The following is a 13,773-nucleotide window of genomic DNA, read 5'->3' as shown; positions in this document are numbered from 1 at the left end:
TATGCATTTCAAATCTAATCACCTAGCATTAACTGCAACCTGACTAGTTTTCTTTTGCTGTTGGTGTGACGTCATTTTCAGAAGTTAGGAACACGGTGGATCTGCAGCCTATCCTAGAAAACTGTGAATGAGGTGTAAATGCACCCATGCATGTTTACACCCATTCGTTACATAGTGTCTCTCACACACATTCATTCACACATAGGGGCAAGTCAAAGGTGCCGATTTATCTAGGGATCTTTTAGAGACATGGGAGGACACCCATGAGGACATGGAATTTGTGTCTAGATTAACACCTCAGGATTTAACCAAAACACATAAATAAATAAAACTAGCAAGAATAATGTCTCATGAAATAAATGATGGCATTTATTTATTTTATAAATTTACCATTGTAACAAACACATCTGCTCACTGCAACATTTCTTTCTTTCTTCACCAGATCGTATAGCAGTGTTCAAGGATTTTGTGATGCATGAAAAACAAAGCTTCCTGAAGCAAAGATCAGCAATGTGATTTTGTGTGTGGGTGTTTATTTGTGCCTTATGCCCTTAGCAAAGTTGGACATCATGAGCTGCCAAGCTAAATATTAGTACATTATTTAGAACTAGAGTTCATGATTAGTTTCACTGGAGTACTACTTGCACTGGATATCATGCAAGTAAATGAATTAAACACATATACAATATTATTTTACTTACTGTGTACTTATTTTACTTTGCACATAAATTTAATGACAAAAATTACACCCGGACCTTCCAGGATCACAGTTTATCTATTGATTGCTGACAAGCTAACCTCTGGCCGCCTTTGTAGCTGTGTAGGTGGTGGGTGAAGGTCTCTGTTCCACGCCGACTACTTCTCCTTGTTTATCAGCCCACATATGACGTGATCCAGATGACCAGTTATCATGGCAAACAGTCAGCATGGACATTACACACAAGCTTCTAAACCACACCTTAAACCAAGTAAATGGTTTTTAATAAGTGACTTTTGCTCTAATTTGTTCGAGTCCCACGAAACTTCATTAACATGTTTACATGAGAGGGAAAAGGTAATCAACACAGTGAATAAAAATTATTTCCCTCTGTCTGTTGATAACTTTGGGACTTACAATCGATATATATATATATATATATATATATATATATATATATATATATATATATATATATATATATATATATATATATATATAAGGAAGCAGAAGGGTTATACAGTCAATCTTTTTTTTATTATTTATTGGTAAAATGTACCATGATTTTAGCACCATCAAATAAATGTCAACAGCAACTGCTGAGATCTGACTGTGTGAGTGACAGAGAGAGTGGTGAGAGAATGACTGCTTATCTCAGTTGTCTCTCTTATAAGTATGACTTATTATTCAGCAATAAAAAAAAATGAACTAATTAGCTAATCTGTGCTGTGTTCATTTTCACACAACAGCATTTCGAACTGCAAAACAATTCACAGATTCATGTTTATGGGTCATTCTAAGTTTCTCTTTATAACTAACATCTAGTTAATGCCGGTTTGTACAGATAAACATGAGTGAGTCAAATTACATTATTAAAAGTAAACAGAAAGAGTGCAAATAACACTTATCAAGTAAAATGAACTGCAGGTCCATCATTCTAAACAGTATATTACACATTTAAACATTACAATGTTTAAACCTACTTGCAAAATAAAAAACATTTAGGTTGTTAATGTATTAAAGTTATGTCCTGATGCCCTAATTCTTCAGTTCTCTTCAATTGGAAATCACTCGCTACTGATGAGGGTGGTTCCACATGAACAGTTTAAAAATACATAAGATTTTGACAGAGTGTCTGGAGGGTTAGACTCAAGAACCTTGAAGATTATTGGACTGTAAAGTAATTGGACTGTAAATAATATAAACATCTCTGCTACCAGAGCTCAGGACTACAATTTCTATGAACACTTTTACACTCGAGTGTTAAGCGCTAAACAGCTCATAACACCTGGTTGGGACTATATTGAATAGACTATTGAGTATGGTTCTCACAAGGTTTTTTACTGATCATCTCAGCGAGTTTTCCATGCTATTGTCATCTCTGGATTGTTCATTAGGGACAAATTTCTGACGTTAACATTTATATTTGTAATGATTTGTTTGTTAAGCTGGTTTATACAATGTCCACTGATAAAAATGCAATACAAATTTGCATTGAAATGTATAAGGAGGTTTTTTCACAGTTACTTTGAACATTTTTTGTTGTATACCCTCAAAGTAAGACAATAGAGCGCCAGAGGAAATGGCAATTCACACTTGGTAAACCACAAGTGCTAACAGGAACTAACATGTTTCATGGGCATTCAAAAACTGCAACTATAAAGTAATAAAACAAGGTATAAAATGCTTCTCTTTACTTTCAAGTACATGTATAAGAAAATAAAAACTTTTCACGAATCCCCAATTTTGGGACAGTAACAGTAATTCTAGTTAACTGCAGGTTATATGACACAACCCTAATTTTGACTGTTTAATTAGTTCTCAAGTTATCTCAATTATATATGCTTACAAATGAGATCTTTATAATCGAATCTAATCTAATATAATATAATCTAATATAATATAATATAATATAATATAATATCATGAAAATCTCTACTCTCCTTTTACATGTAAAATGAAATTACTCTGTCATGAATTTGAATAATACATCTTATGATTGCTAACTATCCCACTTACATTAATAATAATTTTATATACCTTGCATTGACATGTGATCTGTGTCCAGAGTTTAACATTTGGGCAACTTTTGTTTCTGTAAACTCGTTTCTGTAAAATCAATGATTAAATTTCCTTGCTAAAAATATTTAATCAGTCTGTGTTCAATGCTACTATAGAAGTGATTAGAGGAGTAAAGTGGTATATAAAGAAGAGGTTGGACAGTTAAATAAGTTCTGTGGACAGATGATTGCAAATTTGACATTTTGGGCTCTAACAGAAGAACTTATTTAAGATGGAGTGCAGGAGAGATGATGTTAGAAGACTGCCTCACACACACAATCAAACATGGAGGTGAAAGCTTAATGGTTTGAGGTTGTTTTGGAACAGGGAAGGTTGGAGAGTTTTTAGGTAAAGGGAATACTAAACCAACATAGCTACGATTCCATACATCAACACAATTCGATATAAACAGTGAATTCACAACAAAATAAGACAATGACTTGGGGCATACTTTCATGCTCTATAAAAGAGCAAACAGTCCCCACTGAACTACTCTGAAATCAAATGGATCACAAGGTCGGAAAAAATTGTTCTGGCAAAACAACTGTCAAAGTAAACTTTTGGCAAGTTTTACAAGATGTATGGCAAAGTAAAGATGTTATTCATGCTAAAGAAGGAATAATATAAACCAAAGGAACATGCAGGTATCTCAAGTCTCTCAAAAACAATTAGATGTTAGGTGCTTCCAAATATATATATTATAGATAAAACGTAATGTAATTTGTGAATCGTGATATAGTGACACAAGGTGATGGACTGCGTGGATCAGATTGGTGGAGATGATACATTGACAAATGATGTCACTGTTTATGTCTATTATTACTATATCTCTGGATTGTTGTATGTCAATATACAACAGAGAAAAAGAAAATATAAAATACAACCAGTTTTTGTGTTCAGCTAAGGTAATATGAAAAACTCGGATTGAAAGATTGTGATTAGATTGTTGGAAAATAAATACTATTAATGTACCTAATTTTAATAGACATATTTGATGGGATTTAAATGCATTTCTTTGTAAGTACAGTACAAGGAACACAAATACACACAACTTTACAGAGCTAAATGGATTATTTCAGGCATGTATTAAATGTGTACATTTGATTTTTCTTACTAGGAATTAAGTTTATTCTGAGAAAATAATTATTTCTAAAAGCTTACTGTGTATTTGGCACTCTGAGAGACATTTATAAAGAAATGACTTGATTTAATATCTGTAACAGCTCACAAAGTAGATCAGGTAAAACATGTAGCTCAGCAATTAAAGCAGTTTACCAGATTAGCAACAGTGTAACTGATAAACATTTGATAAGATACTCAAACTCAGCAATGGGTTTTCTGGTTTACTGAGATAATCCTAGGCCAAAGGTTTAACACTATCATGCTGTCACACACACATGCACACACAGATGTGCAGACTGCATTTTTTAGATCTACTGAAGCTTTTTATTAAGATCATATTGTCATTTTTTTGCAAACAATCGAAAATAACTACTTAACAAATATTTCTTTTGAATTTTTTTATTTTTTATGTCTGAAATTCAATGTAAACTCTTACAGGTTATCTCTAAAATGGCCTTTCAGAACATTTAGCACATCTTGATGATCACTTAGGCCTTTACTCCCTGCATGTGTGAATGTGAATCCCTCATTACATGATAAAAACAAAAAGGGCTGATGGCAGAGTTAATAGCTCTGGTCACTCCTTCACTCAGCATGCCTCTGGAGCCGGCTGGCTCAATGGCCCCGTCTCTAAAAGATCAATTGACTGAATGGGTCTTGTAGCATGCTTGCTTGACAAAAGAAACAGGCATCCTGTAGCAGGAGATGCTAAATAACTTAAAAACACGGTTATCATTTAATTTGTACACATGGAAATAAGCACATTATGTGTCATTCAAACAATGTACACTGTAATTTGTAAATGTGAACTAAAATTGAATGTAAAATGTAATTACTTAGGATACTGTTGTCAGCAAATGATAGTTTTATATATATATATATATATATATATATATATATATATATATATATATATATATATATATATATATATATTGATCTGATTACATATATAATGATTGTTAAGCAAAAGTTTATTGTATTTTTACTATATCATCTTGCAGGGAAAAAATGCTATATATATATATATATATATATATATATATATATATATATATATATATATATATATATATATATATAGTTGTAGGCAATCTCAAAACTATAAATGCTTCGACATTGTCATTTGATGTTATGTCACAATTAATTACATTCTTGCTATTTAGTAGTTTGATTTTTAAAAAAATAAAATAAAATCATGTCACATCTCTGCAAACCAATAAGCAGATCCTTCAGGTCTATAAAGATTTCCTAGACACAGCTGATTTACATCTGCAGGTTAATAATTAAGCTCACTGCCCCAAAGGACAGCACTATGCAGCTGGGCTATAGATAGAATGCTGTGTAATGCAAGAACACAATGTAATTCTTGAATATAATTGAATTAATTGTGTGGTGTTTATTCAGATACATACAAGATACATACATGGTCTATGTATGATAAATAGAAATTGTGTCAAATGAAAATCTGCCAAGCATGTCTAAAGTACTAATATGGTAACTGTGTGTACAGTGGATATTGCAACATTCCTCCTTCATGGCTTTGAGCTTGCACCTGATGCCCTTTTCAAATGCAATCAACTCTGAAAAAGTACCTGAGCTTTCGACCCGATTAGGAGAAAACAAAGAAGGATAGTGGAAAAAAGACACCCACAGGGGCTGAACTCCAAAAGTCAGGATCTGTTTGGAGACAACTACATAGAATGTTAGGTTTTCTGATTAAGTCACCTCCGGCTTGCTCATCAGGGACAAACTTACTTATAAAGAACATATTCACTTTTAATCACCACATTATCTGTGTAAAGCTGCTTTGAGACAATGTTCATTGTTAAAAGCGCTATACAAATAAAAATGAATTGAATTGAAATTTTGTCAAACAAATGAAATAGTCACTGTGATACATTATAGCACCAAAATTATGTGAATATCTGACTATAAACCCCCTATGTAGTTTCTTTTCTAAACTTTTGCCATGATGTTGATCTCACACTAAGTTCTAAAATGTATTTTTCTGCTGAAATTTTGATTTCCCTTTACTGAAACCTAGAGGCCCAAACATGTTAAAGACTGACAATGCTCCTGTAAACAAAGAAAGAATATAAACACAATTTGCCAAGGATGGTATTGAAGAACTTGAGTGGCCTGAACAGAAAGCTATGTATGACAAGTATGACATCATTGCCTAATAATGCTGTAAGTGTTTCTGAATGGGCAGAAAATCTCACAAGCCTATTTAGTAAAAATCCTAAATAATTTAAGTCTGTTACAGCAGCAATAATGGACCAACTTTAACATGGAATGATGAACAAGTACATATGAGTGTGATAGCCATATAGTATGTAATATTAAACATGATTCAATTCACAAATCATTCCATTATGTAAAAAACAGCTATTATCCTTGTGGTTTTGAATATAAAACCCAAGCAGTGAAATCTAATGCATGTTTTAACCTGAGAAATTATATTTTGCGGTAAAATTTACATTACGCCACAGCCATGTTCTATTCTACCAGCAATGTAGCTCACTCAAACAAACAGAAAATATACTAAATCTTTCTCAGATCAAATTCAAAATATAGACTAAAACTGCACGTCTGACCCAATATACAGCATTTTGCCGTTTTACAGCAATAAAAAGAGAACGTATTCACATTTTTTTGGTTTGCAAAGATATCAAAAGATCATAGTCACTAATGAGCTTAAGATATCGTAATGTCCTCACAGCATTTTTTAGATTCTATTGACTGTTTGAAAGTGGCCATTGTACCCAGCTGCTCCAATAGGGCTTTAGGGTTGAGGTCCAGCTCCACGAAGGCACTTTTACACCCTTCGTTCTGCCCCCTCCCACTTCCTTGGGTCTTATAAAATGGCGACATCTGCCTCAAGTTCTTCAGTCTCTTCTAGACCTGCATCAACAGGTAAGCAGTTCCTTTAGTCTGGGAGATTCTAAAGAACGACCCTGGCTGGTTTGAAAAGAAGTTTGAGTGTGGTTAGTTTGTACTGCTTATAAAAAGGATATTAAACAATCACAGGTATGACTTAGCTTTAGAGTGTAGCTGTAGAGGAAACGTGTTTTTAGATCTGACTTTAAAATATATACCTCAGTGAGTCTGTATCAGTAAAGGAACAAATTAACTACTTAATGTGCCAAATTAGAATAACAGAGTGATTAACATGCCAATTTTATTAGTTTCTGTGTTTTTTCTTATTTGGACTAAATAAGGTGTTTTTTTGCATTATTTTGTAATTATTGCATTTATAAACTTCATTTACAGTTCTGAGATGTTGATTTTTCTTCTTCTTTCTTCTTAGAGATCCACCATGAAGTTTGTGGCTCTAGCTCTAGCTGTTCTGCTGGCTGCAGGTAAATATTTTTACATCCCACAGTACAAGCTTTGTATAATTATTTAAAGTAAATTCTTACAAAAATGTCTGTCCAGGATGCCAGGCACGATTCTTGCAGGCTGATGCTCCACCATCTCAGTATGAGCACATTAGATCTGCAGTGGTGACCTACCTCGGCCAAGTTAAGGACACAGCACAGAAAGCAATTGGTCATCTCGATGATGCTGAGTTTAAGGATTACAAGTAAGAAATAAAGCTAGCATTTAATAAAATCCACTCTTGCTCACAACTTAAGCAGTTGACAATATATTGTTCGTCAAATAAAATGTTCTTCTTTTCTTCCTTCATAGGGCACGCCTCACTCAGGGCCTGGAAAACATCGAAACCATGCTTAAGTCTTCCTCGGAATCCCTTGCCCCATTCCGTGAGGGACTCGGACCCCAGATTGTTGAGTCCTTTTCTGGTGTTCGGGAGAGGATTTCCAATGACCTGGAGGAGCTGCGCAAGGAGCTGGAGCCTAAGCGTGAGCAGCTGCGTCAGGTTATAAAGAAGCATCTGGAGGAGTACCGTGCAAAGCTGGAGCCTTTGCTGAAGGAGTACTCTGAGAAGAACCGCAAGCAGGTAGATGAGTTCAAGGCCAAGTTTGAGCCTGTAATCAAGGAGCTGCAGGAGAAGATCAGGGTTAATGTGGAGGAGACCAAGTCCAAGCTGACCCCCATTGTGGAAACCATTCGCAACAAGCTGACCAAGGGGCTTGAGGAGCTGAAGGCCACATTTGGACCACATGCCCAGGAGTACAGGGAGCAGATTGAGGGTGCTTTAAATGATCTGAAAAAGAAGTATGAAAGTGGTGAGCTGCAAGCAAAACTCAAGAATTTGGGTGAGGAGCTTAGGCCCCAGCTAATTGGTATCTATAGCACGATTGAAAAGTCTTTGAGGTCATAAGGACTCTCTTCCACCTTTTCGCCCACAGTGCAGTCCTAATGGCAATCTTTCCATATATCTTTCCCCACATGCTGTTATTATCAGCTGGGGCTTGTGAGGCCTGTCATCACCAAGATCTCTTGCCTCTCTCTTCAATATCTCTGCACTTTCCATTCACCACATGGGTGGATGCAAAAACTGGACTTTGCTTTTTAACTTACAACATGGCATTCTGTTAAATCTACTGTATCCAGCACATACTAAAGTAAACATTTTGTGTAACATTCTTAAATGTTTGTTTAATGTTTTACTGTGCTTCACTGTTTTTCGAAAACAACTAAAATAAATGGCTTAATAAAGTAATTTTACAAATCAATCATTTTTGTTATGTTGTTGTATGTGAGGGAGGTGGTACATTAGTGGTTAATGTATTGGACCTTGAATTTGAAAGTCGTGAGTTCAAATCCCAGTCACACAATGATGTGAATCCTGGGCCCCTGAGCCTGGATACGGTTATCTGCCAAATGCTGTTTTATGATGTCTTTTGAAATAATAGTTAGCTTATTACTTCTAACTCTAAATTGGTGCAGTGGCATTTGCAGTGCAGTGGCAAACTACTGCTTGAACATTTGTATATAGTAAATAATGCGTACTTTATTTATCACATACAACCTTTTACAGGTTTTGTGGGTGAAAGACTTTAAAGTCATTATTTAGTTATCAATTCAGCTGACAAATTATAAATTACAAAATATAAAACAAAATATTTTTATAATTAAAAATGACTTGGGATGAAGTTCAAAAACTCCACTTTGATCTATTTTTGATGACTGATGTTAGTCGTTAGGTTTGTCTAATTAGTATATTTTGTCTGGATATGAAACAGCGGTGTATCTTGACATCCAGGCCATTATTTAACCAGAACAACAACAACAACAACAACAACAATCTCTCATCAACGCCTTGGGTGGTTCATTGAAATTCCGGAGTAAGAACGGGAGCTTTGAGGATGGATTTGGACTGTAGTTAATGTCAACAGTCTGCTACACTGACTCAGGACTACAGTTTGCTTCTGATCACCATCACTGCACCCCTGAACATCGCATTTCTGCAATAAATGGACCCTCTTGACCCTCTTGGACCCTCTTCTGGTTCCTCTCAAGGTTTCTTCCTTATGCCATCTTGGGGAGCTAAATATCCAGACTGGAGCCAATTGTTCCTTTTTGAATCACAGAAAAACAAATACAGTATATCTTCAGGCAAAGTGATTCAAGTGTATTTGTAGTTTCACTCATAATGTTTTGACTACCATCAGTGGTGGAATTTAGTGGAGAAAAGGTCTAAATACAAATGGACAAGTCTTACATATCTTCTCCAGCTGCTGCAACTGCTGTGACCTGTGATCAACTTCTGTACCTCTTGCATAGCCTCAGGTCATGGTCCAGAAGATGCATACCAAGATTTGTGTCATTTTGCAATGCCATTGAAATTCAGCCTCACATTCTGTATTGGAAAAAAGAAATATAAATTTAGCACACAATGTTCTATTATTAAAGGGGAAAATGAATGCTATAGACTTACACTTACATACATTGTACACTTAAGTTTTATTACAACATGTTTTTACATTTTCCATTGCTTTACAGAGGTTTTGGGTTTTAGAATTTGTTTGTTAATGTTTGTTCAGACAGATCTCAAGATGATTTGAGCTAAATCTGTTGCAGATTAGAACTTTGGGGATAAGTATCCTTTCATTGGGTTCATGTCTCTTTTGACCAGTAGATGGCACTGTCACGAAAACTGTTGCATAGCCTCAGGTCGTGGTCCTGAAGATGCTGACTCAGTTTTGTGTCAGTTTTAAAAGTAATTGTCGAGACACAAACTTACTCTCTGTTTTGTGGATTTGCTGTCAGATTCGTTGGTGCATTACGAGCAAGTCGATTAGAATATTTAGCATTAATTGAATATCTTTTGTTAACATTACTCCAAAGGTGATTGGTGCCAAATTTGGTGATGACAAAAAATGCTTGTGACAAAATATGGAAGAAATTAAATTGAAAGTGAAATGATAGAGTGTGAGTTGTTTCAACTCTGAATTTTAAATTGTTCAAAAGTAATGACCGTAAATGCACTTCCAAACTAGGCCCACATTTGACCCGATGGTGGTGCCAGAGCATTAGAAGTACTTGGCCTAAATTTGATCAGAATGTTCCTTTGGCCCTTCTCAATCATTGTGGCAAATTTCACAACTTATTTTTTTCATGACAATTCTATGGGCTTCCATAGCATGAAGAAAAAGAAGAGGTGGAACAGCATTAGAATAATGCACCATCGGCACTTGACCCTATAAAAATAATAGAACAAATATTTCATAATGATTTATAACATTAATATTAAAAAATGACGAATTTCACAAACCACTCCAAGATGTAAAATTACAAAGCAAAATCTTTTCATATAACTGTATTAATAAAGTATATGTGTGTCAAGCTCACAGACTCCCAAACCCTGTCCTGGAATAATGCACATTTAAATGCTTTCTGTGATTCCAGAACACCTGATTAAACTAATAATAAATAAATTAAACTTAATAGTAGTGGGTGCATTCAATCAGAGAAAACACAACAATGTGAAAGGGGGGATTTTTTTAAGGACCAGGGTTATAGACCCTGTAATCTATCTTAACACTACACAACACATTTTTTTATATTATTTTATTTTCCCCATCAAGTTTCTGAAACATTAAAGCACTTACTGTATTTGCATTAAAATGATATCAAAAGCTAGTTCAGTGATATGTTTGAGATCCGGACATGTCCTCACAGCACTTTTTAGCCTCTACTGACCCCTTTACATTGCTGACCATTGTACCCACCTCTTCAAATGGATCATTTAGGGATGGAGGGTTGAGGTCCAACTCCATGAAGGTACTATCACACCCTCCATCTGGTTTCCTCCCCCTCACTATGGCCCTATAAAATAGCTACCTTTGCTTCAAGTTCCCCAGTCTCTTCCAGACCCACACCATCACCAGGTAAGTTTAAAACGTTTTTTGCTAGAAAGGACACTGGCTTTGTTTGAATGGTAAATCATTAGCAAAAAAATAGTCTTTAAGCCTTTCCTTAAATGGGGGAATTTACTCACTGCAGTATAGTACATTCATTTGTCCAATAAGATCTTAATAAAACATTTATATCTAAATGAACGGTCTTTATATCTCACATTTGTGTAAATGAAATTAGATTCATTTGGGACATCTTAAGACTGTTCCATGTCTTGATTATGCATTCCATACACAATTTTGTTCATTGTTTATCACTGTAATGAAAAAAAGAAAATCAGTTCTCCAATCCTTTCATACTTTTGACAATTTGCTTTTTTTTGTCTCTTTACAGATCCAACATGAAGTTTCTAGCTCTAGCTCTAGCCTTTCTGTTGGCTGCAGGTAAAACACTATTTTTTTTATACAACAAGCTTTGCACATAACTAACAAGATAAATGAATAAACAAAAAACAAACAAATTCTTATTTAAAATTCATGTCCAGGTTGCCAAACTAAATCGGTGCAGGCTGACGCTCCAAGTCAGTATGAGCACATCAGAGCTGGGGTGGTAACCTACCTCAACCAGGCTAAAGATACAGCGCAAAAGGCTATCGCCCAACTTGATGATGACAAGTTCAAGGATTACAAGTAGGAGATCAACCTAGCACACACCATTCAGTAAACACGGACCTTAGCTTAACTCTTTCAAATACTGACCCTGTCGTGGTATTTTATTCTTTTCTTTTCTGCATAGGGCACGCCTCACTCATGGCCTGGAGGCCATTGAGGCCTTGATCAACTCTGCCGCTGAGAGCCTTGCCCCAATCCGTGGGGGAATTGGACCCCAGATAGTCGATCTCTTCTCTGCCTCGCGTCAGAAGGCTGCCGAAGACCTGGAGCAACTGCGCAAAGAGCTGGAGCCGAAATGGGCAGAGCTGCGTGAGGTTGTGAAAAAGCATCTCGAAGAGTACCGTACATTGACGGAGCCTGCACTAAAGGAGTACTCTGAGAAGAATCACCAGGTAGTGGAGGAGTTTAAAACCAAGTTTGAGCCTGTCGTCAAAGAGCTGCAGGAGAAATTCAAGGTCAATGTGGAGGAGACCAAGTCCAAGCTGACCCCCATTGTGGAAAGCATTCGCAACCATCTAACCAAGATCCTTGAGGACCTGAAAACCACATATGGACCCCACATCCAAGAGTATAAAGAGCAGTATGAGAAAAACATTGATGAGCTGCGAAAGAAGTATGAATCTGGCGAGCTGATCGAGAAGGCAAAGAAGTTGGTTGAGGAACTCAGGCCACAGTTTTTGGGTATCTATCATACCATTGACAAGGCTTTAAAGGAATAAACACTCTCATTCCCCTTTTTTGCTCACAGCGCAGGTTTATATTTTAATTGCCCTTTATCCTGTTATCATCAGTTATCCCAGGGTCTTTTCAAGACCTTTCCACATTTCATTCACCACATGTGCTGATGCAAGATTTTTTTTTCTCCTCTTTATGTATTGCTAAATGCCATTCCTTTAGATCAACTGTAGCGAGCATATGCTAATGTAAAGGTTTCTGTGTAACATTCATAAATGCTTTTGCTTTGCTAAAAGAATGGCTCAATAAAATACAAACTGTTTCATGTAATTTCCTTGTTTCATGTTTTGTCATTTAAAAAAAAAAAAAAAAAGAAGGAGCCTTGCCTCTTTTACACTCAATTAATATATTCTTTATCAGCACAGTGCAATTTAAAACCATTCCTTAACAACTACTTTCAGTACACAATTCAAATGCATCAGTGAAATAACACAGTTAACTTTTGAACATTTTTGCAGGTCAAACAAATAACAATTAATTGTTCACAATGTGATCTAGAAGTTTTATGCATTTGCTTAAGCATCCATGAGAAAACAAAATACATGGCGTTGAGTATTTAGATTATTAGGATAATAAATCAAAAGAAACGGACGAATCCTGTCTGACATTTTTGTTAGTGAGCTGTTTTTATTAGTATTAGATGGATTAGACAACCACATGACTTCCCTCAGGCAAAGCCATGTCAGCACTAACCCATAATCCTGCACCATGAGTATTTTTATTCAGCCTTTAGTTTTTATGCTAAAACCTCTTTAAATAATTAACACCTCTCTACTCACTAATGCTTAAATTTGCAATTAAAAATAATGTAACCACATTTGAATTCATTTAACAGATAATTTCATTAAAAAGCAACACAAAATTGATCTTTTCATGATCCCCGAACTTTACCCTGCAGGACAATTTAGATAATAAACTAAAAATATAGTTTGCTATGGAATCATTAGTGTAAATCTGTAATTTGTAAAACAGCCAGCACTTCTGTTAGAGATGTTACACAAAATTAATCTAAACCTTCTGAAAAATCAGATGATAAAATTCTATAACAGTGTAGCATGACATCTGATTAATACTTACATCCATTTTGAGTGATTTGTTTCACTGTAGGTTAGGATAAATAATGTAATAAAACATTATGATCATGGATTCTTGTACTCTGTTCTGATTCTCATATGTAGGACATTATTAACTGATCCATTTTATCTGCCTGACATC

The 13,773-nt window shown here is 35.3% G+C and overlaps 2 protein-coding genes and 1 long non-coding RNA gene across 3 annotated transcripts; 2 read left to right on the top strand and 1 right to left on the bottom strand.

Annotated features, from left to right (window-relative positions):
- The first annotated feature begins 6,966 nt into the window (after positions 1 to 6,966).
- LOC124403183 (apolipoprotein A-I-2-like) lies at positions 6,967 to 8,526 on the top strand. Its single transcript, XM_046876818.1, has 3 exons — positions 6,967 to 7,245; positions 7,322 to 7,469; positions 7,577 to 8,526. The coding sequence occupies exons 1-3, from the start codon at positions 7,203 to 7,205 to the stop codon at positions 8,169 to 8,171; spliced, it is 786 nt and encodes a 261-aa protein (XP_046732774.1). The 5' UTR covers positions 6,967 to 7,202; the 3' UTR covers positions 8,172 to 8,526.
- Positions 8,527 to 9,289: 763 nt separating this feature from the next.
- Positions 9,290 to 11,050, bottom strand: LOC124403274. Its single transcript, XR_006928869.1, has 3 exons — positions 10,906 to 11,050; positions 9,516 to 9,653; positions 9,290 to 9,369 (listed from the first exon to the last, which is right to left on the bottom strand). It is a non-coding gene; the product is annotated as an uncharacterized LOC124403274 (long non-coding RNA).
- An 83-nt stretch (positions 11,051 to 11,133) lies between these two features.
- On the top strand, positions 11,134 to 12,828 carry LOC124403273 (apolipoprotein A-I-1-like). Its single transcript, XM_046876944.1, has 4 exons — positions 11,134 to 11,184; positions 11,546 to 11,595; positions 11,697 to 11,841; positions 11,948 to 12,828. Exons 2-4 carry the CDS (start codon positions 11,553 to 11,555, stop codon positions 12,540 to 12,542), a joined length of 783 nt encoding a protein of 260 aa, XP_046732900.1. The 5' UTR covers positions 11,134 to 11,184; positions 11,546 to 11,552; the 3' UTR covers positions 12,543 to 12,828.
- Positions 12,829 to 13,773: the final 945 nt, after the last annotated feature.

This window comes from Silurus meridionalis, chromosome 20 (genome assembly GCF_014805685.1).
Source record: "Silurus meridionalis isolate SWU-2019-XX chromosome 20, ASM1480568v1, whole genome shotgun sequence".
NCBI classification, from domain to species: Eukaryota; Metazoa; Chordata; class Actinopteri; order Siluriformes; family Siluridae; genus Silurus; species Silurus meridionalis.
The sequence above is the reverse complement of the archived record's forward strand: the minus strand, read 5'-3'. Positions and strand labels throughout refer to the sequence as shown.